We start from the raw sequence: 27,806 nt of genomic DNA, 5'->3' as shown, positions 1-27,806 counted from the left end.
TATAATGATTTTAAAACATAAGGCAGTTTATATGACATTAAATTGAATAATTAGAAGGATCGTCAGTTTTTGGGAGTATTCAAAATTTTACCTTGAAATAAAATAGCTTTCTGATGGGAAAATAGTGTTGTGGCCTTTGGAAAATCTACTTTAAAATGCTCAAACACACCAAAGATTCAGCAGGTAGGAACAATCCTGAGAGGCAGTGACTCACAAAGAGACAGTTTGCTGTCTAGCTGAAAGAAGTTGCTCAGCATTTCAGTATGGGTATTTTTCTTGTACGTTTTTGGCAATTAGTCTTTTTTCTTTGTTTTTTTTTCAATGAAAACACCATTGTATTTTGGTTAGAGGAGGTGAACAGAACTTTCGTTCTTTAACACTGCTTTTGAGGGAAAACTCTGTGAAAATTAAAATCACTTGGAGATAAGTTTCTCAATCTGGATCTTTGGTCAAAAATCCTTTTGAATACCTTAGTCTAATGTTTTCAAGTAATTCCTCATTTTATGAGGCAAGAACAAATATTTCTATTTGCTGCTGTGAGATGACTGGTGCTTACAAATAGTAAACTTCAACAAAGCAAAGGCTCTAGTAAAAAACTAAGTCCAAACCTGCAATCCTTCCTAATTTTTGTGACTTGCGTGAGGCTAGATTCTAGAATACCCCCACATAAACAGCAGAAGGGCTTTTCAGCAGTCTCTATTTGCCTGGTGACAGTGGTGTGCCATACTGGCACATTATGTTGCATCCTAGTATGTGTGTTGTGCATAACAGAAGGAAGATACCAATCATCATCTCATAATGATGTTTACAGCCTGTTTTCACAGCTGTCAGACTGGGTGTGATAGTAATAAGTATAGTAATATGGGGTGCCATTATTCCTACAATGTAGTGATCTTTTCAATCTTTTTTAACCTTTTCTAGTTCACCAGTTCTTGGGAAAAAAAAAATGGCATTTGCGTATGATAAAAATCGGGCCAATATATTCAACAAATACTTGCGTATTGGTGAAAATAATTAAAATTTTTGTCACGTACTAGATTTTCTATACTTCTAATAGTAGTATAGTATCCTACTACTTTTCCAGGCAAAATTATTACTTTGACATTTCATGTTCAATAAAGCATTGTAATGTTTTACAAATGAGCAGCATTTATCATTAAATTATTAGTCCCCAAAAGTTTGAGATGCTCTCAAATACTTAAAATCTACTCTAACGCAGACTGATTCTGAACTACTGAAGATGTTAGCTTCCTTGGTTACTGATAGTTTACCAAACCAGTGCATGCCAACATCCATTAACTGTAAGTGCATGGCTGTGTGCGTGTTTTATGGTATCAATATAGGGACTAGTTTAACATCAGGGTTATTTTCCATATTTGGGAAAAGCTGGCTGTGCCTGCAGTCATTTTCAAGTCATTACATAATGATGAATGGGCTCGTTTTACCTCATGCAGCAAAGCTCAAAGCGTCTTATTTTCCCATCTCCCGCACAGAAGACCTCTTAATGTGGTATCTCTCCAGCTGACTTCTACTTTTTTAAATTTCTTTTCACTGATCTCTTCTACGCACTCAATTCTCATCTTTGCTTGTACTGCCAATCTTTTATTCAATGTAGTAGCCCCAGTATACCCAGTGTAGCAACTCATTTGTCCAGGATATGTCTCCATATCCTCTTTAAGACAGTCTTCTTCTCCAGGAGGTCTGTTTACTGAGACTTTTCTCATTCTTTTTTACATATTGAATTTTTTCCTTCTTAAAAAAATCTGCTGCTTAAAAATGTTTTACAGCTAACAGGGAGTTTCACATTTCTCTTCACTCACGAGTTTCCTTTCTTTTGCTTGCTGATTATTTTACCAGTTTTACCTTACCTCCAGTTTTGGTCGCCTCCCTTATCATTTCTTGTTGAATTTCCTAACCAAATAGCCCAAATGTAGCCAGCTCCGAGAGAAGCCTGGCTTCACTTCCAAGAAAAACAATGTAAGATAATGACTGTCTTTTCTTAGATTAACTTCAGTTTTCATCTTTAAGGTCTGTAGGAAAGTGGTTTCCATCTTGCGTGAAGGTAGCCAGGTATAGTCTGAAATACTGGCCAGTTTGACAATTTGATGACAGAAGTCATTAAATATATTTAGTGTATTTAAGTGGAAATATGCATGTTTGCATTTTATTAGAAACATAGCTATACTTAACTCAATTTTTTTACATCATTACATTTTCAAGGTGAAATTTTCTATAATGTTAAAATGATAATTTTTAAATCATGTTTCAAACAGTATTCTTTTTTTTATTTATGTACATCTATGTATCTCTGCATAGACAAGAGTAGAACCCCTACATCACCAAGAGTATGATTTATGATTGCCAGACAGAACCAAGTGAAACTGAATACTTCAGAATTTAAATTCTTTCAGAATATTGTGAAGTGTGTGGTGGATTACAGTAAGGCTCTGCAAATAGGAAAAGTCTAATTTTCATTTGGACTGGCCCCAAAGCCTTATTTTAGACCCATTTGACATGAAATGTATTCCCCAAAGTCTATTCAACACTGTTGACAGAGGAGGGGTCTTAATCGGAGTCCTGCTGCAGGATTTTTGCTGTGTTAAGTGCCCAGATTAAAAAATTTCAATCTATTTGTTCATGGTGCTCTTAGTAAAATTATGATTAATCACTGCATCTTTCTGACAGCCACTATCTGCTTTGTGGTCCTTGAAGTAATCATACAAGGAGCTGGCAGGATGTCACAATAGTCTAAAACATTATCTCTTTGTTGGTAGGCAGAGGTTAGTTTTCATCAGTCAGTTTGAGGGGACGAGGTACATTACAGTGTGCTTCTTATCTGTATAAAGTCTTTGCAGTCAGTTACTGAATCATATCTGTGTCATCATTTCGACCCCATTGGCGTGAAAGTAAAAGCTCTACATTTTTTACTCTACTTTTATGCTGGGAATTGTAATTTTCCATTCTGGGGTTTTGGGGTTTTTTGTTTGTTTTTGTTTGCTTGTTTGTTTGTGTTTGTTTTTGGTTTGGGGGTTTTGTTTGTTTGTTTTTCTGAAGAAAAATTCCTTAGCAAAAAATATTTTCAATATTTCAGTCAAAGAGAAAAACAAAATACAAGCACATTGCCCTGGAAGAGTTTTTAAGAAAAGAGTTTTAAAGTTTTCTGCTCCTGAAATCTGAAAGACATCTGGCACTTGATAATTTTGTTGAAGATTTTTTTTTTTATTTGTTTTTATATGTAAAGGTATTATTATTATTATAAACAAGTTCAAACAAATCTCCAACCCAGACAAAGCTACATAATATATTTTGGCAACACCATTTTTATTTATCTGATAATAAGCACTTAGTAGTATAACGAGTATTGACCTTGGGTTTGTTTTATGTTAAAAAAATACAGAAAAATGTCTTTTGGGTTTCATGAACTATACTGTCAACTGTAAAAGTAATATCTGTCTGAGTTTATCGTGGAAGTTTTTGTGAGCAGCTCTGCTACCTAAGGCACATAACTTTCCAGTCTTCTCACTGTGATTATATTTGTCATGTCATAGTGCTCACTAGTGAAGTGTAAGGCAACCAAGCCTAGATGGAGCCAGTAGGAAATGAACCTGTCTGCCACAGATACTTCAGACAAAATTATCAATATTTAGTGGCAGGAAAGTGGCTACCCCTTCAATGGATTGAATGATGACAGAAAGTCTCTAAGCCTTGATATGTTGTGGCCAGGCTGGCTATCGGTCTAGAAGGCAGATAAAAATACTCTGTCTTTTGGGTTTGTAAGGATGTCTGGTTTCTTTTTCCTGTGTGCATGCCAAAATGTAACTTGCTTATTTATCTTACAGACTGTCTTTAAACTTAATCGTAGTTTTTATATGTTTGCCTCACAATAAATATGAGGCAGTAGGAGGTGAAAGTGCTGGAGAAGAGGTTTTATTATGATGGAAGAAATAAGAATCTTTTGTTATGGGCAACAATTGTTAGACTCTCTGAATCTTATTAAGTAGCAGATTTTGGGACTGTAATTCTTAGTTTCTGTAAGTGACCGGCTGTTCATTCACTTGGAGGTGTTTTTTTTTTTAACTGATCCATGAATCACTGTTGTATGTTCCCTATGTGCTTACTTATTGTTGAGCTGTTTAGAAGTATATTCTTTCTGAAATAATGCAAGCAATGCTTTAGCTAAATTTAATATTAAGAGAAATTCAAGTGATGAACATTCTTAACAAGTGTTTATAGAATCTGCCCTGGGCCTGAAGTTGGGTCCACTGCTGTAATAACTCTGCTCATCAGATTACTACAGTGAGAGTTAAGCAAGTCTCTGGTTGTCTAGGATGGGAAGACTAGTTTTTTTAGGATTATGTTCTCGTTAAGACAAAATCAGGAAATTATTTGGGAAAATAAGTAAGAGGCAAAAATTGCTAAAGGTAATGCAGCTGATATTATCTTTTCTATCAAACTCATATGTTCACTTTTAAGACAGAATTGGCATAAGATGTGACAAGGGTTGATAGTAAATGAACCGAAGTCAATTTGCTGAAAGAAAGTGAGCTTGCAAAGCAGTTGAAAAGTATGAAGTGAGATAGTTTGAGCATCAGTTTAGCAAAGAAGCTTAGCACACTGCAAGCTTGCAAATCATTCCCATCGCACTTACCAAGTTAACTGTAGTACCTGGCTACTTCAAGAGCACACCATGTCCCTTGCCACCTCCATCTTACTCTCCCACTCTCACATCATGCCTAGAAGCAGGATCTGTCCTGCTTCTGAGTATTTGGATACAATTGAGAGTGATGGTTCTATAAAGGGATTGAACAGCCTCTCTAACAGAAAGTATTAGTATTGTAGAACTAAATAGTTTAAGTGGAAACAGATCTTCAGAACAATAAATCAATCTCTATACATGCCTACGGGTCATAATTCTCAGGAACTGGGGAACACTCACTTTTCTCAGACTCTTTTACCAGATCCCAGGTGGCAGCCTATCTTTCCATGCAGGGCCTGACAATTGAACCCCCCTCCTTTCCTAGGACTGGGGATTTAACTTTTTTTAACTCTTTTGTGCTCTATGAGCTCTTTGAGTTCTGCATTGGCACAGTAGTGTCATTTTGGTCTAGAGCCTGGAAGTATGTCATTGTATGCAATTGCTCCTCCTTTTGTGACTTTTGGGAGTCTTGTGTTGTTTTCTCCAAAAATCCTCTTCCCTCCTTCCGTTATTAAATTAGATCCATTAATTTTTTCATAAAGCTCTAACAACTCACCAGAGTTGAGTTAACTAGTCACTAGTGTTCATATAATTTTTGCACTTAGATTTTTGCCTCAAATTATTATCTTGCACCTCCATGCTGAGCAGGGTGTCATCGAAGTCAGTGAGAAGTAGTGCAGGAAAAGCCGGAGCACGAGGAAGGTATGCATGAGTTTGCTTGCCACTGTGAGAAGTATGACTTGTACCAGGCATGAGCTTACAGAAACAACACAGTATCACCTAAATCTCATTAGTGTTATGGAAAGATGAAGAATCATTCATGGCCAATAGAGAAAACTTTAGAAGCTGACAAAAAATTGCCAGTGGCAGTTATTTTCCAGCTGAACTAGGACTATTGCTCTTATTTTAAAAGTAACCTTTTATCTGCTTTTCTTGATCATACTGTTTAAATGGTGTGGATGCTCCTACCCAAAACACATCCTTTTGTTCTTCTAGAAGAATTGGGTTATTTTAATTTTACATGTAATAAAATTCTAATTTAGCTGATTGATCAGTCTTCAGAAAATATACTTACACACTGTAGAAATTGATAACCACTTTCACTGGTTTATGATTTAGCCCTGTGGAAAGCTCATGGTTGTCTTTGCCTCTATATTTCACCAGTCTCTGGATTTTCTTTTTTAGATACAACTGTAGATTTATACAGCTCTCCTTGCTTCCGGAATTAACATGGTCACAAACTAAGCCTCCTCACAATGAGCCTTTCGTGTCCTATCTTTACATTTCTTGCTGAAGATGCATATATATAGGTATTGACTTCACTGAAGTTCTATCCAACCACTTCAGTCTTCCTGCACAAAGAGCAGAATGGGAGCCAAGGGACAGTGAGCTGTCCCAAACCCACAGAGCAAGTCAGTGATATGGTGGGAACTGGAACTGAGTCCCTGCTAGCTCTCAGCTTTAAGTGCATTAGGGAGTAATGCTTCTCATCTTCTGCATTCCCCTTGGTATGAATAAATAGGCTCAAACTCCAAGGAATTTTATAAAAGCTCCCAAAATCTTGAGAGCCACAACCATAGTAGTGAGACCAGCACCTCTTACACAATCCTAGAAAAATGAGTTGCACAAGCTTAAGGTTGCCATTTATCAGTCTGGAGATTGTGGATCGTTTCTTGAAGTGCAATCTAAGGGACACAGAAGTTCTGACTTCCTCCCTCACAGAGTGGCGTGTTATTAGCATGTTTCAAGCAGAGACAGCCTTTCTCCAGATAGCTGTTTCTCTAACAGAAGAGATGTTACACTGACAGTGACACTGCTCTTTGGAAAAGAACTGCATTATCGAGGGTTCCATTCTGTGTGAGGATTTTTGCTTTGAACTGATATGAGACCCACAGAGAGCTGTGTTGTCTCATGACCTGGTATGTTAGCCAGCAGTGGGTAATCTATCCTGGAAGGAGGATATTTAGGTGGGACAAACACTGGAATTGAAGATTCCTTGGCATTTCCTGAGAATAACATCTGGATCTGTGTGAACTGGTTTGATAAATATTTTTGTATGTTACATATGCTGTCATTTGCATGTTGAGTAGTCTGAATACTTGCATATGTTACACTGCTTCTATAAAACAGTCATTTTGATAAGCTAAATAGTACTTATACAGTCCCTGGGATTTGATACTAATTTACTCCCAAGTAAGATTTCATTTTGTTCTTTAAATGATGTCTACCAGTGAAGGGAGCCAGCTCTATTTGTATTTGAAAAAAAAGGAAATTATATGATAGACATGCTTTTTTATATCTGACTTTGTAAGAATGGCTTTTGATAGGTTGGAATATGTCTGAATATGTTTGAATATCTGAAAGGTCATGGGAAGATCAGTGTCACAGATACTTTTCCTCCTTTGGATATAAGTAGACACAAAGCAGAAGAAAAAAAGTGTTTTAGGAAAAAGAAAATGTCTTTGAATTTTACTTCATTCTGCATAATTCCCATAAGCTTCTATTTGAAGCTATCACCACATCTTGGCTGTCACTTCTACCAAATCTATTTAAATATATTTTGAAAGTGAATTACTCGACTGTTTGACATTTTTGTTCTAGTTTATCCTCCAGCAGTCTGATTTGCAGTCAGATAGAAATCATTACAGCTTGAAAACAACAGTTTTCAAAGCTTTTTTTTTGCCCCCGACCTGTGCACATAAAGGTTTCCCTACACTGATAACATATAAGGCCATCAAATGAAGAGGGCAGCTTGTTGGAAGTGCTGAAAAAGAACTGACATTTAAATTAATTTTTTGAAGTATAAATTTGAAACTTGTGAAAAGAACAAGGTGTGTCTGGGGAAGTTGAATAAAGGAGAGATGAATGTGAAGGCGGTTTTTTTTAATGTGCTTAGCAGACCCAGCTGGAGTTTTATTTTCAAAATCTGGCCCTTACCACACACACAAAAATATTAAAAATAATAGTAACACAAAATCTGATTCTCACATTGCCCTATGTAGCCTTGCTGAAATAGCAGATATATGAGTGGTCTGGAGATGAACCACAGGGAACCAGCCAAGGATATATAATTTCTTCAATATCATTTAGCTGTTGTTTCTTTTTTTCACTGTTGGATAATGATGAAAAGGCAGAGTACATGCCATCTAAAGTCTATACTTTTGGCAAGAGCAAGCCAATATAGGATTTATATATAAATAAATAAATACAGATCTCACGTGATTTAATGTCATCTTATGGAAAGTGTTTATGTAAGTCTTAGGAGCTCAGAGTCTATAAGTTAAATCTGTATTATCAGTGTTTCAGTAACCATGTGTGTTTACAAGGTTGATCTACAAAACCAGTGAAAGTGGTAAAGAAATATTTTACGGTGTGACATTCAACCCATCAAATTATTCTGGCAGGCTCCCAGTCTGAGTATAGTCCTCTGCCTTTCACAGTTTATTTCCTATCTGCATGGCAAAAAAGGACATTTCTCTTATCAAGAATGTGGTGGGATTTCACAAGGTCCTAATTTGGTAGTGTTTACCAAGTCAGGAAGAACTAAGAAATGGACCCTTACTTCGGGAACCTGCTCCTCAGCTTTGGAACGAAAGACACATGTGCAGTGACTCACACCACCTTTAAACATCATGTTTAAACATCACGTTCCATGTCAATTTTCCATTTTTTTTTTTAAGTTACAATGGAAGCTGGAAATTTAGATTAAGCTATTTCACCATTTTAAATCCAAACAAAAATGAGTGGAAGGAAAGATAGCTTGGTGAGAAACTTTGTTTAAACTGTAGTTGAAGTACTGAGTTTGGGAATGGATGAAGAATTATTTTAAACAGTGATAAAAATAAGTTTTCTTAGCAATGTTTGCATGAATGCTCTGAAATGTAAACTTCATGTGACCCAGTGTGTTTAAAACCCTCATACATTTGAATCTTCAACTGCAGTAAGTACTGATTGCTTTTGTAACTAGAATTGATTAGGCATTTGATTATGCCTGTCCTTGTAAATGCCAGGTATGGCCACAACAGCCCTAGAGTGCAAGTACTATTTTGTGGAGCGTGCTAATGAATATACAGAGAACACAGTTGTCCACTTAAGTCCTCAGGCCTAAATTTGTAAGCTCTATAATGCATTGTCTTCAGAAATGTTGTTGGTCTATGGGAATATTTATATTTTTTGCCTCTCTTCAGAGTTAAAGAAGCAGAGGAAGTCTGCAGGCAGAAAAAGGGGAAGTCACTATACAACATAAGACCAAAACATGATTCTGGAATTGTAAGTAAAAATTGTAGCAATGCTTCTGTTCCCATTACTTTTTCTACTGTTTGCTCTTCGCATTTTATAAGTATGTTATTCTTGATGTATGTTTTTGTTCTGAGTTGGTTTTTGGTTTGGAGTTTTGTTGTTGTTGTTTTAATTTTAACATTTTGATTAAAGGAGTTAGATTAACAAACTTGACATCTGCTTGTGAATATTACTCCACAAAATAGATGCAGCACAAGCAAGATCAACATATTGTTGCCCCGCCCTACCAATCTGTCTTCTTCCCAGTCTTGGTGTGGGATGCACCTAAAAGGCAGAAAGGCAATTCCAGTCCAAGCTCATTCAGTCTTTTCTACAGTTACAACATACAAGGAAGAATTTTGATAGGTACACATTTTTCAAGCTGGATCACTGTATCAAATACTAGTGGCTTCTGTTCCATTGATAGGGATTTGTTTGGAATAGAAGCCCTAGAAAAAGATAATACTGTGCTTTCACCATTCGTCTGAAAACAAATAACTTCAGTGATACGAGAGGAGTAATTCTGGTCATTCAAGGAAACCTTTCCCCTGTGATTGCCTAAGCATTGCTAAGATCATGGCTGATTTTACCAAAAAGTAATATTCCTCTAGTGAAAAATTAATTTTGCACCTCACATTTAAATGATACCTGTAGCAATTGGCCATCATTTATATTTATAAAATATTAGAAGATTTTTTCATGTGTCTGTGTCCCTGTCCACACCCTTCCTTCCCACCATGAGACATGACTTAATTCTTTTATGCTTTGTAGTCATGGTTATATTACTGTGATACATCTTGGAAATGAAGCATGTGGTAATATGCTGCATTCTAACTAATATAATCTGACACAGGAATAAATAATATTGCATTTATTGTTTCTTATTCTGAATGTTTAGTGAAAGTTGGCTGTGGTTAGTGCCGCAAGAAATGTAAATGGAGTACTAGCTTGGTAAGGAATGATAAACTACATTTAATCAATTTGATTATAAAACAGATCAAGATGTTTTTTAAAAAAAAACAACCAAACAAAACAAAAGTTAACATTATTTTGAATTTCTCCATCTAACTTATATCTTGCAGTATATAAAGACACTGATATTTTTTCTTTTAAGAAATAACTATTTGCTTAATTATTCCTGTATCATTATTTGCACTGAAACAAGGACTTTCAGTATTAGAAAAATTTGATGAGTGAAAAGGAAAGTAAACAAAAATATTTCACAAGAAGTGTCTAGCTGTAGTCTACTTCAGTTCCTTCTTCAAAGGAAGTTTATTTGTGAAGCAGTTCTACAGTACCTATAATTGATCATTAGGATATATATTTCTATGCTTTACATAGCATAAGTATGTGTGAGGTGGTTTTATGTACACTCAATTCCTCTTTTTTTTTTTTTAAATTTATTTTATTTTTCAGAAAGCAAAGATAAGTATGAAAATCTGAGAGAAGAAAAGCAAAAGCCATGGTTACCTGGTTACCAAAACTCAACATGCTTGTGGGTGGGGAGTGAGAGGGAAGGAAACTACATCATCCTGATCATTTGCTTTCTTGACCTTTTTAAATTTGCTTTTTGTTCTCTAGAGTTTTCCACCAATTGATGTGTTATTGTACATTCATTCATGAATGTAATCACTTTAATGGAGTGCCCAGCAATAGACTAGGTATGGACTTGAAACACCTTCCCCTGTACTCTGTATCTCCTTTGCCACTCAAAAATGATATTTTGTAAAGTGTATGGTATATTACAAATAGGCCAAGTCAGCATGCATAAAAAGCAGCATCTGCATCAGTTCTGAACATGCTGAAAATTGCATTAAGTTGAACTTCATAAGGATGCTACTTGGTACAGTAAAACATTTCCATTCCTACTGGCAACATCTAACACAAATACTTCATGGCACTGCACTTAGATTAGGGAAAGAAATGTTACTCCTAGTGAACTGTTTGTATCTGTTTCATGTTGGCATTTGTAGTTTGTATTTTGAATCGTTAAGTGCTGTTTATACAGTATAATCAATGCTTTCCCAACTTGTTTGGTTGCCCTCCATGACTAAATATTTGTGGAACAAGATGTTTACTGTAACTATCTTTAAAATCGATAAGGCAGCATACTTTTACTTCATCTTTTGCCAGATAGTGAATGCCAGGTGGTATGGGGGTCAGAAATCCAGCATTAAAAAAAAAAAGAAAAAGGAAAAAAGAGGTGAAAAACAGAAAGATACAGAAAAGCACAGAAGTATGATAGAGAGTATGAGAGATTTGACTATTATAGTTTGTTAATATATAAAGCAGCTAATACTTTTACATGAGCTTTAGAAGGTATAGTATAGTTTTAACTGCTGATCACTTAAGTCAGACAGGCTTTTGGCCACATGTACATGACTTCCCTTCTGGAACTAGCTTTACAGTTAATTTAAAACTCCTTTAGTGAGCCATTAAAAGATGCACATGGGGACAACATTTATGGAAAACAGTAGCCAATTCTAGTGACTGAACACAGACTACCAACTAATTGACATCAATTTCACACTTAACAGAATTGCAGACATTTCCTCCAGGCTTTGTGTCCCTGACTAGGAGGTTAATGATTGAACTCTACGACTTAGGGCTTCCATTTTAGACCAAGCGTTTAATTCCTATTTGCAATCCAGAGGTCACTGTATCAATTTTGATCTGCTCAACTGATAACAACCCCTTCCTCCAGTCCTAATTTAAGAGCCCCAAACCGATCAGTCTGATTGATAAAGTTTTTCTTCCGAAGCGCATTTTTCCTAAAAGTAGACTCTGTGTGCAACTCAATTGGATGCACATGCTCACAGCTTTGGAGCCTGAAAGACACTGGGGTAAGGCAAATGAGCTCTAACCTGCTGGGTTGCGTTATTCCCTGTCTAATCTAGCATGTCAAGAGACATTCCTAGCTGTTCAGAGGCTAGTATATCCTACAGGGTGTCATAAAAGGAAGTGCGAAATATGACCTCAGGAATCTGTTATTCTTCACATATACCAAGCACTAGAAAAGATGGTTTTTTTCACTGTGTGAAAAGCAAGTCTCCTGTTGCTGACAAACCTATGTGAAATTCTGTACTACTGATAATTTCTGGCAGGGATATTAATTACCAAGAACGGAGTTCTAAAATTTTGTTTTGATGGGAGTAACATTACTATTTGGGGAAGAGAAAATAAGAGATTATTTGCTGTTATGACTGACTTATGGAAAAAGAAACTTTAAAAAATAAAGCTATTTTAATGGCACTGATTCAAATCCATGTTTGTATTTATGTAAACAATAGTCTATTTCCTCGTAACTTTGCTCCTAAGTGCAAGGATACAGTAGCATGTTTTCATTTGTAGCCTTCCTGTTCTCTTCAGTACCTACAGTATGTATATTACTATACTAAATTAAATAACAGATCGTCTAACAAAGATCACTATGTGCAATACTGTATTTAGTGTTTCTATTCCAATTTTTTTAGAATGTTAATTTATATGAAAATAAAAGGAATAATAATGAAATAAGTGCCTTCTCTCTTCACTCTCCAGCTGTGCTGTAGTTTGCTACAAACCATTTGCTCCCTAAGTACCACATCCCATTCAGGCTCCTGTGATCAAGGAAACACTTTTGTGAAGGGATCAGAGGAAATGGGGCTTCTCTTTCCTTGTCTTTTGGAAGGATAGTGACAGTAATTCCCAGTTATGTGGATATATTACCTTTTCCCCAGGTGGTGGTAGTGAGAGCTTCAGTCCTTTACTCAATCAGACTATACATCACTCACTTCTCTGGCTTATGCATGCCGTCCAGTAGTGCATTTGGCTCAGGTTTGTAACCTTGTTCCTATTAACACTGATGAAGTAACAGTCTCAAGAAATTTTTATTAGGGCAAAAATGTGCATTGAAAAGTTATACCCACATATTATAATGCCTTTTTATATATGTGTGTTATCCAGCGACCTGGTAGGATGGTCGCATACATACATACATACACTTTTCACTGGATCTCCAGCACAGATGTTAGAAGATATTTGCAAACCTCGATCTCTGAAGAACAGTGTCAAAGGCTGACTGTAGCTCATAGGACCATGTTATGATCCTAAAACACGTGCTGCTACATAGATTTTTCTCTTTCATTTTACTCAGGTCCAATCTATTTGGTTGAATTTCTTTCTCTTTTATATAGCTTCTCTCCAGCCTATTCAAGCTTCCATGTGAAGTAGCCCACTATGTTCAGCACCACAGTTGACCCATGGAACGTCCAATGCACACCACCAGCGTAAGTTTCACTTCCACTCTTTGTTTTTTAGTGGCACACTCAACTTCTTACAGAATTCTGGACTAATATTCTTTTGTTTGCCTGTTTGAGTGTGTTCTAAAGATGTCGGATACCCCATGTTTACTGCAATCCCCCCATTTACTGCAGCATTAACCACACTACACTTTGAGTTGGCTGTAATCCAACAAGAGTTCTCACAGACAAAATTCTGAGCTTTTGTTGATCACCAACACCACATATTGCTCACTGTTACTTAAACAAATGCAGCAGCAAAAGAGGGACTTTCATTCCTGAGCAGCAGGTATGACTTGCTGACAATAACAATCTGGGTTTTTATGAGGAGCTAAGAGGATTCATGTTGTTTTGCTTGCAAATTAAAGCCTTTCAGAAGCATGATACTTTGTCACATCATGACACAGTAGTGGTTAGCTTTTTTTGTAACACCTTTCATCATCCCAAAACACTTCCAAAACTTAGTTAAATATTATCCAATGGTGGCAGCGGGAATACAATTAGAGGCATCTTCCACAGACTGACGTTTTTTCTCGCCCAATTTTTCAGTGATCAGCTTAAAAAGGTGGAAGCAATTATTAATTTCATTGAGAGATGATATAGCAAGTATTTGCATTTTTTTTCCAGACTCTAGGTTAAAAGGAAAGCTGAGTTTGTGACAAATCTGTTAGTTACTTGAGTTACACCAATTTTAAACTGCTATGGGAAGAGTAAGCAAAAACTGATGAAGTTGAGTTTTTCCGAAGATGGTGCAAAGAGGTCAGCAAAGGGAGGAGAGAGAAAACTGTGACCCACACCATTCAGGTCTGCCATGTATGATTCTCAATCTGTAATGAACAGGTTTTCCAAGTCTTTCTCTTGCTTATGACAGACCCATCTGTACTGTACCTGTAGCTGACACTCATTCAACTGACTTGTAAAAACATCCAATGGTAAGTCCATTGCCTAAAAAAATTAACGTATTTCTGAAGATAAAGGGTCCCTATTGAGTCAACACTCTTTTCTCTGCTTCCCAACCACAGCTCAAATTTAAGCTCTTAAAAACGTCATTTGCCACTCGCCCTAAATTGGGGCCCTGCCAGCATGACAGTTCCATAGTGGTAGAGCTAAACATTCACTGTCCTCCTCCTTCTCCTGTCTGTAGCAGCACTCCACTTAAAAAAACTCCACTGACCTAAGGCTTTTTTCATCTACTCAGAGAGATTTGCCTTGCTCTTGAGATTGCTTCCACAAGGGGGAGATTTTTGGATGACAACATATGTCTCTGGTATGATGGTTCAACAGTCAGGCAGCAAGAATTTTAAAAAACTGGAGCTGGAGTCTAGGCTGTGCCTCAGACAGTAGAGGTTCAGGTGGATGCTGGGCAGTGAAGCGACCTGCAAAGCAGAAGACTGGCCAAGAGACAGCTGGAAATGAGAAAGGGGCATTAGATGAGATTACTACTGAGCTCCCTTTAAGCCAACTGAGAGAGGCACTTTCCAGTTCTGAGCAGGGCACCCTGACCACACTTTAGTAGCTAACACAAAGCAAACCACTAATTTCTCAAAAGCAACAGCTACAAAAAAAAAAAAAAAAAAAAGGCTCCAAACACATTGATTCACTGAACTGTGAGAGGATTTGGGCAAGAGATGGGCAAGGAAAAAGAGCAAAGGGCTTCTGCAGGTGTCAGAAGTGCCATAAAGGACATAGCCCTCCCTTGCTAGTTATGGTCTAGGTGTTCTTGCTTCTTTCAAGACCCATGACAGGCATCTCTTCTGGTCACATGGAGGTTCATCCATCCATGTGACTACTCCCTTTCATTACAAAAATCTTCCTTTGAGAAACTACGTTTTCTCTCAGTTGGAAATGAAAAAAACCCAAAACACTACCCTATCTTTGGAGTGACATACAGTGTACCTATTCAAGAGCTGACAGCAACCATTAAAGCTCACCTATATCTTAAGATATACCTTTTTTTTTCCTTATGAGTAGTTTGGTGCCTGTTATGTAAGGATCTAGATATATTTTAAGCAAAACCACTTAGGTCAGGGTAACAGTTATTTCTCTTACCACAAATGATGCTGGTGTTTGAGCCAGTGGTGGAGCTTTGCTTGTCTTGTCATTTAACCAAAAAAACCAGAATCTGTGCATGCAGAATCCACTCCAGAATCTAAGACTAGTGCATTTCATTTTTCCTTCTTGTCTTGCAGGTACTTTTGAGGGAGGTACCTGTCTTGCAGGTACTTTTGTTAGGGACAAGAGGAGAAGTAGTTAGGTTTTCCCAAGCTATCAGGGTGAGCCATCATTCACCTGTATTTGGGAGGGTGAAAAGGAAGATGGAGCATATACTGATTAGAGAGCAGCTGGACACAAGCTGTTGAAGCAAAACACCTGGATGCCATATAACCCTAGAGTAGCTTTATTATTTAATCTATAATTTAATAGTTGACCTATAAAATAATTACATTATACTTAAAGCATTTCTTCATTTTCTGTTTTCATTTATAAAACAAGAATTAAATACAGTTTTAACCATTACAAGCTCAACTCAGTTTTTACATAACACAGCTCCTAGAAGGAGCTTTAAGCTGCAGCATATTCATATTGCAAACTGGTGAAAAACCCAGGCGGGGCATAGCTTAAAGGTAAAGATTCTTGCATGTTTTTCTTAACTGAATGTACTAGGGTGCTTTTCTCTCTCTAGTCCAAAATGTCTGACTTTCAGTTCGTTCCTTTCAAGTGGAGACTGGGATCCCTGGAGTCTTAGTAGACCGTATTGCCACCTTCCCCCTCTGCACCTCACCCACAACAGCTCTCTCAAGCCTAGACTGAATGGTCCCCATCCAGAGGCTGGCAGGATGCCACAGCACAGCAGTTACAACCCCTAAAGCATTCCCTGTGTGAGGAGTCTCCCTGTGCACTTCTGACACTTTGAGAGATCACAGCAGAAAAGCAACGTCTGTTCATGTAACAGGGCTAATAGACCCGACCAATCTCATCCTGCCCATGCCAGTCCCTGTAAACCGCTTGGTGAGCTCTTGCGGAGATCAACCCTGAAAGCCTCTTAGAGAGGCCTGTCACATAATGGAGACCTGTGGCTCTGAAGCTCTAGCTGGCGACAGTGCTGAACATATTAACCCCTTGAAGTGGCTGCATGCAAAGAAGCTGGCGGGGAGGGGCTTCCACAGCAGGCTGGTTTCACTAGATGCAGATGCTGAACTGTGAGACATGCATCAGGGAGTCGGCGTGTCCTTTTTAATTTGTAAGCTTCAGACAACTGAGAGCGCATGGGCTTTGGTTTGGGGAAGGGGGCGGTTTGAGACAGGATTTTAATGCAGCTGGGACTAATACAGATCAGAACTGCAACAAATGGGATATACAGGACATAATAAACTCCATCAACTAAATAACAACATAGTATGATTTAAAATGAACTGCAAGCATTCACCAACACTGATTGTGCAGGTCTCAAAAACTTAGTGCACCACCAGTAATGCAGCAATCACAACCTCCTCTATCCCTGCTCCCACAGCTGTGACCCATTCCAGTGGCACTGACGGATGGGTTTGTCCTTTAATGCTAACACATTATCATGGTTTCCAATCATGAGAGAGACACCACTCCCAAACTCGATAACACTTACATAGCTTTTGTATTCAATTCAGCAATGACCAAATTTTGTCCTTTGTGTGACAGTGCTTTTATACCTTAAAGGAAACATCACTCCCTTAAGTGTTCTCAGCTCCTTTCTCACTACCCTCCCACCTTCCCCAGTCTGTGCAGGCATAAATATAATGTCATAGATGGATGTTGTCCTTTTTGGAGTAAGAAACTCACACACATATCTAACATACAAAACCCTACAGAAAGCCTAGTAAAACCATGTTCATTTTAAGCCAGGCAGCTGACCTAGCAACCGAGTCTCTTAACATATTTTAATCTCTGGCATATTCTGCCACAAGGAAAATATACATGGCTAGGTCTATAATACTTTAAACAGCTGTTTACTATAGCTAGGTTACAAAATGAACACTGCTGCAGAGACCATGTGTTCAATATACTCTAACCACAACAGCATCAGAACCCACCCTCAGTCTGCTCTGTGGTCACTGTGGCTGACCCAGTGCCTCGCCCTCTTCTCCTTGCTTCTGATCTGCTGTTCAGACAACAAGCCCAGAACCATTTGTCATTGCACAATTGAAGTCATCTTAAGAAGCTGAGTTTCATTGGAGAGTCTTACTTGCTTTTCGCAAATTGCTCCTTGTTACTCTCCCTCACCTGTGTCCCCCAGTCCTGGGCAGAACCCCAGCACTTCCAGGTAAGAGAAACAAGCTCCAGACCAAAGCACAGAGAAGGTGTTCTCAACATGTGGAGGGAACTGGAGTGTAGGGCAGAGGGCTTTACTCCACACAGTGGAAACATTTAATGCTGGATTCAGCCAACTGGTCGCTTAGATCATCAATCCCAACTTCTGGAAGCCTGCTCCATGCCAGAAGATTCAACTGCCAGATGATATTAAAAATACAATGAAACTTTATGGTGAAGTGCCTAACACAGCCCATTAAAAAGCATTATTCCAGTAGGCAAGTGTCAAGGAGCCTTTCCTTGCTGGAGAGATGCCTCCTGAAAGAAAACAGAACACAAAAAAAAAAAAAAAAGGAAAAGAAGAAACAAACCAACAAAATGGACAGTCTGCTAAGTGGGAGAGGAGAGACAGCAGTAAATCTGATAGAGGCAACAACAAGCAGCAGCTATATGCCTGCTCTCACAGTTTGCCTGAGTTCAGATTCACAGACATGCACCGGCACTGCTTGACCTTCTGAATTTTCTTGAGTCGGAATGGTGGGTCCAGCTCGGGGCACTCCAGCTGCACAGTCGAAGAGGTGACCTTGTGTGGCTTGCAGAAAGCACAGGACTGAAAGGACTCCTCCTCCTTTTTCACGTGTCGTGGGATGTAGAAGGAGTTGCACTGCCCATAGCAGAAGCGGTTGATGATGGTGCGGCTGATGCAGCCCTCCTCGCTGACAGTCTGCCGCAGGGGCTGTGTCTTGCACCAGTCACTCTTGAGGTACTTCCTCTCGGTGACCACCAAGGCCTCCTGGCTGGAGGCCAACACCTCCTTGTTCAGCTGATGCCTACGCTCTGAGTGGTTGCTGCTGCTGCCTTTGTATGGAGAGGGAATGGCACCTGCAGGACGGTTTTTCCTGGTCTCTGTTACTTGAACCAGCGTTGCCATCAGAAAAACGGACAAGGCAAATTTCCAAATCATCCTGCAATGGCAGCAGAAGTCACTGTTAGAGAGACACATTTTCAAACAACAGAATTGTAATGGAGTTTAACTTTACCTATGCCTTTAGAAGAAGTGGAGATCTTATTGCCTTTGTAATCTCATCACTTTTCCTAGGAGATTAGCACTATTCTAGGGTGATTACTTACCATGAAGAGGCCAGGCCCTTTGGAAAGTCACATTGCTCCCTCTCACCCCCCACAAATTCTCCAGCTACTTGCTTTTTCCCCACAGGGACACTGCTGCTTTGATGGCTGAAGTGGTGGTTTTACAGAAGCTTCAGCCAGAAAGGTTTCCTCCTTCTCTGTGAAATCCTGGCCCAAATAACTAGGCAAACTCCTGGCTAGCAAAGGCTCAGGAGGCTCCTGACAATATGGTAATAGCTGTTTTGGGGATGGCAGAGGAGAGGGGAAGGGAATACCAGGTTACATAAAGTGAACTCCCATCATCTGCCTCTTCAGCCCCCGAGACCCAGCCCAACCTCGTTCCACACAGAAGTAGCACAGGGTGTCCAAAAGACGATTTTTATTATTCTAAATTGCTTCTGAAGTTTCTTGGGGCTTTTATGGCACTTACAGGCTTGTATTTGTTGTCTTTGTGGGAGGCCAAAAACTTGATGGATTTATTTTTGCAGTAAGAGGAAATGCTTAAACACAATTTCGAGGACTTCACTACTGCAACGCCTCTTGGGCAAATGGTTTAAGAAGGTCTGTAAACATGAGAGGATTCAATATTTATTTTAGATGTTAAGGAATAGGGTAGAGCATGATCTGGTTGCTAAGTTGAAATAGTCAGCCAGTTGGCAAAAATATTTTTTCCTGTGGTTTTCTATTAGGTATTCTTGTTCTGTGGAGCATCTCTTACCAGCTCTTGTCCAATTCATTTTAGTAATGTGTCTCAAAGCACTTCCAGAATATCACAGTAACGTACTAAATCTCCTCATGAAGTCAATGCTCACCAGTGAACTGCTACAACTGATTTGACAGTTCATTTCATATCATTCTCCCTGGGAAACAAGAATAGAGAGTCTCTACAGTGCCAGAACTGGGTGCAGCACAGAAGCTTCCCATTTAGAGGTAAGAACACTTTCTTTCTAAAAGTGCTCTGCTCCCCTTTGTTCTTAATGGATAATTTTTTAACAGCGTACAGATGAAACACTCATTCCTCTCTTCACAGTAAAGCTTCAAACCAAGTAATGATTTTATATATTTTTAACTTTAAAAAGGTGGCAAGACAAAAAACTACCATCAGACTGGTAAGTATAATGTCTAACACTATAGACACTTCACATGTTGCATAGGTACTCCTGTCTGGAAAACCTGCCATTTTCCAAACAATGACACCAAAAGATAAAAAAAGTGTTTGCAGTAAAGGTGCAAAAGAAGACAACAGTGTTAACAAATGCTTCTCACCTAATAAAGCAGGCCTAATGTATTTAACTCCTGTGGAGATAAAGAGGAGGAACTACTGTAGCAGACTAGGTGAGATAACATCCCCTTAGGTTGTTTTCTAAGTCTATAAAATCCCAATGCCAGACTTGACTAAGTTTCTAAGGGGAGAATTTTGAAGTGCTGAAGGAAAGGAAAGTGCTAATCCTATAGCTGTGAACAGAGGATGTTCCAATGCAGAGTTAAATTTCATCAGATTGTGTGCTTGAAACAGAACCACCTTTAAATGGAAACCAGTATTTCTAAAATTCCAAAAAAGCTCATTCATCTGCAACCATGCCATCTGCCCACTGACACCCGCTGTAGCCATGGGTACTTTAAATCAGTGGCCTATTTTCACACTGCTTAGCATTCAGCATGCAAGTCCAGAACTTTTGTCCAAAGTCTTTAAATGAAGCAAGACTAGACTTGGCTTTGCTGGCAAGAATTGTAGCCAAGTCCATTGGATGTCAACCCACACACGCAGGCCAAAACCTAATCAGGTAATTAGTTTCAGTTGAATATAGTGTTCCATGCCTCCTTTCAAACTGTTCTCATGTTATTCTGCACTGATGGCTGCATTTCAGTAGTAGATAAAACAACTGATCCCCACTAGTTTGTGTTTTATATAGAAAGGAGAGAAAAAAACCAGAGTTACAAGCCTACATCTTCTAGAAAACAACAGAGACGAGCTTTTCACAAGATGCCTTATGCCCCATTACTCAGGCATACTCTTCTACTCTTCTCTTGAAACACAAGGGATATTGCCTCTCCAGTCTCATTTGTCTGATCCTGGCATAGCACAGGTCCAGAAGCACATCAGAAGCAGAGATGTACCCTTTCCCCCATACCTTTCTCTTTTCTTGGCATGATTTTACAGTTTTTTTCCAACCTTTATGTTCTGTGAAGCCCTGTCTTACCACACCCACCCTTTCTTATCATAAAAGGCAAGTTGAAAGGACACATTTCCCTTTTGTGTCAAGGATGGGGGTCAAGTAGAAATCTTATGTAGGAATTCAGGAAAACAGAGAACTTAAAATCTACAATACAGAGAAATATTATAGTAACTTTCTAATTACTGAAATGGTTTTATGTAGACATGGAGAGCCATGCAACAGAGTAAGTAGGATTTGCTCAGTAAGTCTATGTTTATAACTAATAAAGTATTATTAATCAAAGCCACTATTGTAAGGTTATAAACCAAATGCTGCAGTACGTGTCAGCAAGTACTTCTACAGACAGGTAGGAACGCACCACTCATTTCTCTCATTGATCCTTATCAAACTTGAGCCTTAAAATATTTACATAATAGAATAATAATCTACCTTACACTAGCAGGTCAAATGTGCATTCTGTCAGATCGTGGAATTTCTAATCACAGGGTTGCCCTTTACTAGCCTGCAAATCACCCCTTTCTAAGCCCTGGCACACAAATCCTCTATTCAAGCAAGTAAGGGTGCAAACAAGGTCACCTAGTGCCAGCAACTTGCCAAGGACTCCATATATTTATGGTGCTCACATGCAAAGAGAAGAAAAACCTCAGTAATCCCAGAGAACCAGAACATTTTGGCAAACTCAATTTGAATGCAAAGCAACATGGTGAATGCTGTCTGTCTGCAGACAGAACGGGATGAGAAGAAACACAAAACGTACTGGAGAAGAATCTGGCTTTTGGCAAGAACAGGGCAGTTCTGCCCTACTTAGATGTAACAAAATGGAACAGCATGTGGTTGAGACGATGCAAGCCAGAACTGCCTCAAGAGACCAATGCCTCTACAACTTGCACCAACGCCAGCCTGGACCCCCCATTCCTGCTGCACTGGGGTTCCCATGGCAGAGCCAGTGGAGGCTCCTGTGTGACAGTTTTCAACTTCTTCAAGCATTGCTGCCAGCTCCTGCCAGTTCCCCCACATGCCTTTTTTCTAGCACATGAACTGAGAAGAACTTAACCTTACACGAGATACTCAACAAGGCCTGGCTGCACTTACATTTCACATGGCAAGGTTTCTTCTCCTTGAGATAAGGAAATCAGCATCAAGTATGAGTTCATAAATTCATCAAACCCAGCATGATGGAGCTGAGCTATTAGGTACCCAGGAGTATAAAAAATCCTTCTTTTGGCCAAGGAGGCAAGAATGCCAAGATCCAGCTCTGTCATTTGCAGAGGTCAGGACACTGTAGCAGGAGGGGAAGACCCAGGATCACTGTATCTGCCCTTTGCTGTATTTCTTCTTTGTATGCAATTACTATGTAACATAAAATATCTACCAAGGCAGGCTCTCTCCTGCGTACGACCTTCTGGCCCAATAGCTCATGCATTCTTGAAATTAATCCAGCTTCAGAGCAGGACAGACAGTAACGTAACCCCAAAAATAGCCTATAGTTTTGTGGTTAGGGAAGTTCTCTCTGAATTGGAGCATTAGATTTGATTTCAGAATTCAAGGGCATCTATTTTGGAGAAGTCCTCCAATGCAGAAGTGGGTGCTATGGTCTGAAAGATAGAGCAGAACTTAACAGCATTTCCCATCTGTGCTGAGCAACTGCTCTGATGTTTCCTCTGGTTTTCAAAGTCATGACCAGTTTCTCAGCTCAAGATGCAGTTTCTGACTGGAAATTCTTGTTCTGTAGGTCAGCCTACTTCAGAGCTGCAGGTAGGCAGAAAGAAAGAGGGATGTAACTGGAAGATCACTGTGATATTTTATGTTAGCTGCTCAGGAAATCAGTAGGTGTGAGACCCATTTGTTTGCTTTAGCATGCACACCTACAAAGCACTCAGCATTATCAGTATTCCTGGAAACATCCCAGTCTCTGATACTGGTATGACACAATCATTGCTTCACCAGGCCCTTCTGGAGGGAATTCAGAAAAATACTCACAGCCAATTTTTAATTAATTTTTTTTAAAGCCCAAAAACCTGCAAAACCTGTCTCGTCATGGAACTTGAGAGTCTACCTATACAGCTTAGTCACAGTATGGATTCATGAGGAAGAAAATTTAGTACTACAAATCTATCCTACACATATCAAAAGTATCATAAGAGCCCATGACTGGGAAGATGATAAACGAGTTCAGAGATTCTTTACTTTTTGAAAATTTTGAATTTAGTTAATGGCTGAAGAGTTTCCCTTGGAAAAGCGATTCTCTTTAACTACCATCAAAAGGCAAGCATTACAGACTAGATTAAATCAGGTCCATTTCCACAGTATGATACACAGATGGCCACATCTGACCACCTGCATCACTCTTTCCCAGGTTTCATCTTGCAAACTTCAGAGACACGAGAGCTCTCCTTAGGGATCAGCTGAGTGTGGCTGAGTGTGGGAATCCCTCTTACCAAAAATTTTTCTAGACCCAATCTATTTTCGTATTTGACCTACTCAGATAAAGAATCTGTATAAATCAGTCATATGTATATAAATGTAAGAACATGTTGTACATGGTTAGTTCTCACATTTAAGATGGGACACAAGAAGTGTTCCTTGAAGACAAGCCAGGCAATGGCTTTTCAAAGAACTAAAACTTGGCTTTAGCAACAGATGTGGGAAGCCAGGAAATATCAGATTCTCTACCAGGAAGCCAAAAATGCTATTTATTTAATTTATTAATGGTTAGGCATGATTCTAATGGTACAATGTTCACAGAAAGACCACAATAAACACTAATCAGCCATCTTTGTGCAAGAGAGGTATTTGGTGCTAATTTTTCTCTTTCAAGTATCCTTTGGAAACTATTTCTTCCATGTCTCAACAGTGTCAGCAATAACTGAACACTGTGCTGCATCTCTTTTTGCAGAGACATGGGTGTCTTATTAAATCGTTCCATCATTAATAGATTCTCACTACTAAATTGCCAAGACTGAGGCCAGCCACAACAACAAAGCATGAAGGAGGCAGGGGAGACCAAACTTAAAAAACCACAGAAAACACGGTACTGAAGCTAGGATGTGTTATTCAGATATTCAGATACAAAATCTCTGCATTCTGGCAGTAGAGTTACTATGTAGTAGGAGTACTAAGAATCGGTCTCCAAAACCAGTACACGCAACACCAAAAGCAATAATTATTTAAAAAAGAAAAATCAATGCCATTACAGGCAGAAATTTTTCCATTCTTGCCCTCTAAGAACCTTCTATAGTGATTTGAAAGAAAGCTATTTTCTTGCATCACAGACTAGCGGTAGGTGGTAGAGGGAGAAAACATTTCTTTCAGACATAATAAATTCCTAGTTTGGCTGGCTTGGATGGAGATTCTTCCTCCTTTCCATCCTTCTCTCTCCTGCCCACCAAGGAGATCCATTCTTCTCCCTCCCTTTCACCAACACCTATACACCAGCGAGCCAAGAATACCCACAAGGAACACCACAAAGCTTTGAAAGAACTGGGAAAGGTCTTCCTGCAGGCTAGACATCTCAGGAACCACATTCTACAGTGAGGCTCTTGCTTTGTTTTTGACAGGGGGAGATGGAGCTCCGTTTCAATGATCCCAGCCTACGTTCTTCAGGAGAGGACAACATTTCCCCCCTAATGTCAGAATTTAGAAGTTTTCCTTGTCAGGACAGTTCCTGAAGACACTAAATTTAAAATATTGAAAAATATATAAATCATCAACAAAACCAAAGTATGCAGAAAAATACACTGGTGGGAACAATCTATGCTAAGATAGAACTAGCTGAAAGGATGTTGCATCATATTAATTTAGCTGTGACTATAGATTTTCTAGTTCCAAGAGCTGTGCAATGTGCTCTGGAATGACCCTGCTTGAGCAAGAAGGTTGGACTAGATGACACACTGTGGTTCCTTCTAACCTTACCCACACTCTGTGATTAAATCCATGATAAATACCAGTGCTTCCCAAAACAGACACACACACACACATATAATAGATGCAATTACTAAGGTAATCTCCCAGCTAGAAGAAAATAAGGGAAAAAACTGCTACAAGGTTTGTTGGTTTGGATTTGAGGGAATTTAAGTGTAAATGTTAGCCAGGTAATACAGTGAAGCAAGACACTGTCAACTTCATATTACCTTGTATTTACCAGTAGCAAAGATTTGATTCCACAACTCTGTCAGCATTTTAACACAGGAAAAATAAGATAAAGAGAAGGAACAAAAGCTGCATGGAATGTAAAAGCACTGTTATCCTACAGTAGCTCAGGAATGCAGCAATGCCATTTTTGGGGGAACAGGAATACACAGAACTCTGAATACTAGCAGGTAAATGGACAAAGGGGTTTTTTTTAATATCATTATGATTAAAAGTCCTAAATTTCATTGCTATTTCAGCTTCAGGAACTTGTGGTTTTAGAGCCAACCACAGACAAATGTCTGCCTGGTGAGCAATGTGAATTGTCCCAAGCAGAGTGAGATGTCCTACTCAGAAGTGTCTGGGTAGTCATCAGTACTGGCAGCATATGCAACACTGGGGAAAAAAGGAGGAGTGGGAGGAGGGAAAAACCCACAAAATAAAACCAGATTTCTGTTAGCTGTCCATGAGGTTGATTTTCTTTCTCCCAACCTGGTTTTGAAGAATGCTACAGTCAGGGGGTGGAAGGAATAAATAAAACTCCTTGGATACAAGGAGAAGAGCTTTTTTGGAAAGAACCTATAACTCTGCTATGCATCTCAAAAATGTCTCTCAGCAAGAGGGAACTAAGTTGAAAAGATACTTGTTCTTCTTCTTAGCATTGTTTAGCTTTTAAGCACGAGATAGAGAGCCCCAAATAGGCAAGTCAGTTCCGTCTGCACATGAACATTTTGTCCAGCAAGCAAAACCAGCCTACATTTAACTTTATTCCTCTGTGCAGAAGTCAGCTGGTACACTCCCATTTGGCAGCATTTCATTTAGGAGAAAACAGCAGATTCTGCCCTTGGGAAACTAAAAACTAAATCTGAAGGGAAGCGGTTGCTTGAGCAAATGTCTTCATTTGTGACCATCCCTCAGCCTGTTTGAAAGGAGGACAGTCAACACAAGAATGGGGAAAGTTCAGCATTTAAATACAATAGCTCATTTCATTGCTTCCTCACTGGAGAATCAATACTACAAAAGACTATTTTGCAATGAGTAGTCTCCATTATATTTTTGTTGTTTGCATTACAACAGAACATAGAAATCTAAATCCAAGACCAGTGCCTGACTAAGCAACACAACTTCAAATGTTTGTAGACTGATCAACATATGGCAGGACCAGAACTGAGCTCAGAGGGGAAGTGAATTACTGGAGGTCAGAAATTAACTGAGAACGAACCATTTCCAATATCTTTCAACTGCACAGCATGGCACCAGTGCTCTTCTTTTTGCTAAGCAATATGGATTTTTTACCCTTAGGCAAGCTTTTCTTTAAAAAATTATAGTTTTGTAAATGAAAATTGGTTTGTATGAAAATTTCCAATATAATTTCTCTGAGTTTCGATAGAACGGAGATGGAGTTAGGAGCTTTATGGCTTGTAGCTTCAAACAACACACTGCTTCTAGAACACACAGCTCATATGGCCCACAATAAGAGAGAAGACCATTAATCTTCAATATCTATTCATTACTGTACTTACACCTCTCCAAAAAGAGGGCATTTGTATGAGTTCTATTCTAGAACAAATCTGAGATTTCTAAAGTGCTCAAAAGAATTTCCGCTTGCTTCTCGTAATGGTCAGAAAAATGCCATTACTTCTAAAAATCAATAGGTGGCCTGTAATCTTGCATATAAAAAACACTAGGTTAATCAGCAGAGAAGTAACATTTAAATTTTCCACATTTTCTGGTAGATTCAGATGGTTGTACTCTTTCAGACTCTATTCAAGATGCTGTCCTCAGTTAACACATTATGACTGAAATGGTCATGTTCCTGTTTGAAAAATCTAAAATGTTATTGATGGTCTAGTGTTCACATTATGAACTTCTGTAAGCCAATATCCTATTTATAGAGCTGAAAAACACAGATGGTTCAAATAAGAATTGCTCTTATCACAATATCCCGCAGGCTAGTCTTTCTATTAGGCAGTAGGAAAATTCCCATACACACAAAATTTCAGCTATGTATCCCCACTATTTTCCAATATGTCCCTTGTAAGAGCCATTCCAGCTGTATTTTCATAAAATTGTCCTAAAAATTGTATATATTTATTCCTTTGAACATTTTTCATTTAGATTTACCTCTGCTTGAATTTGCCTGCCAAAGCATCAATCCTCCTGACTAAAACTCACAGCAGTTCTGGGGACAGAGTGCAGAAGATCTATGCTAATGAGCAAATAACACAAGAATTGACCCCATTCAGCCTGTTAGCTGCAACCAGGTCTACACCACGCAAAAATGTAACGAAGTGCCTTACCAGAATTATTAACAGCAAAGCACTTTTTTCTTCTCAGTGAGGATAAATCTAGGAAATTCACTCATCTTTTTTTCCTTTGGTTAACAAGCAACACATATGACACTTCCTCACATTAATTTTTTTTTTCCTCTGCCAAATTTCAAACAGGTTGGACAGCAAGGCAGGTTTAAAACTCCTAGGGTACAGAGGGAGGCATGAAAAATATTTCAGGGAAGGGGGCAAGGGGAAACAAGTCAATTATATCACAGTTTAGAATCACAGGAGGTGTGAGTAGTAAAGAGGATGTTTAGGGTTACTGTGATGGACTGGCACACTGTGCACACCCATAGAAAATCAGAGTTCATGAGCTCCTATGTTCACATGCAATACAAGACACCTTGAAACAATGGTGGGTCAACACAAAGTTTTTAATACAGTCTCTTGCCCCGGGTGTAAGTTGGCCCAAAAGCTAAAAAACTTATTTGCACTGCACCATGTGTCAGTGGAAGCCAGGCAGTAACAAATCACTGCTGCACTCCATGCACGGTGTTAACTC

General features: G+C 38.8%; 2 protein-coding genes across 4 annotated transcripts in view; one reads left to right on the top strand and one right to left on the bottom strand.

Annotated features, from left to right (window-relative positions):
* FMN2 (formin 2) overlaps nucleotides 1–11,149 on the top strand; it is a 158,331-nt gene extending 147,182 nt beyond the window's left edge. Inside the window, exons 17-18 of one of the 2 annotated variants that reach the window (XM_064648704.1) lie at nucleotides 8,884–8,965; nucleotides 10,391–11,149. In XM_064648704.1, the coding sequence (XP_064504774.1) occupies nucleotides 8,884–8,965; nucleotides 10,391–10,417 (109 nt within the window). In that variant the 3' untranslated portion in view covers nucleotides 10,418–11,149. The remainder of the gene's footprint in view (nucleotides 1–8,883; nucleotides 8,966–10,390) is intronic. The other variant, XM_064648703.1, reaches the window with a different exon arrangement.
* A 4,487-nt stretch (nucleotides 11,150–15,636) lies between these two features.
* The window catches only part of GREM2 (gremlin 2, DAN family BMP antagonist), a 38,768-nt gene continuing 26,598 nt past the window's right edge, over nucleotides 15,637–27,806 (bottom strand). The window contains exons 1-2 of one of the 2 annotated variants that reach the window (XM_064648706.1): nucleotides 19,097–19,175; nucleotides 17,875–18,503 (exon numbers count right to left, since the gene is read on the bottom strand). In XM_064648706.1, the coding sequence (XP_064504776.1) occupies nucleotides 17,999–18,502 (504 nt within the window). In that variant the 5' untranslated portion in view covers nucleotide 18,503; nucleotides 19,097–19,175 and the 3' untranslated portion in view covers nucleotides 17,875–17,998. Of the gene's footprint in view, nucleotides 18,504–19,096; nucleotides 19,176–27,806 lie in introns of those variants that run through there. The other variant, XM_064648705.1, reaches the window with a different exon arrangement.

The sequence above is a fragment of the Pseudopipra pipra genome, chromosome 3 (genome assembly GCF_036250125.1).
Source record: "Pseudopipra pipra isolate bDixPip1 chromosome 3, bDixPip1.hap1, whole genome shotgun sequence".
NCBI classification, from domain to species: domain Eukaryota; kingdom Metazoa; phylum Chordata; class Aves; order Passeriformes; family Pipridae; genus Pseudopipra; species Pseudopipra pipra.
The sequence above is the reverse complement of the archived record's forward strand: the minus strand, read 5'-3'. Positions and strand labels throughout refer to the sequence as shown.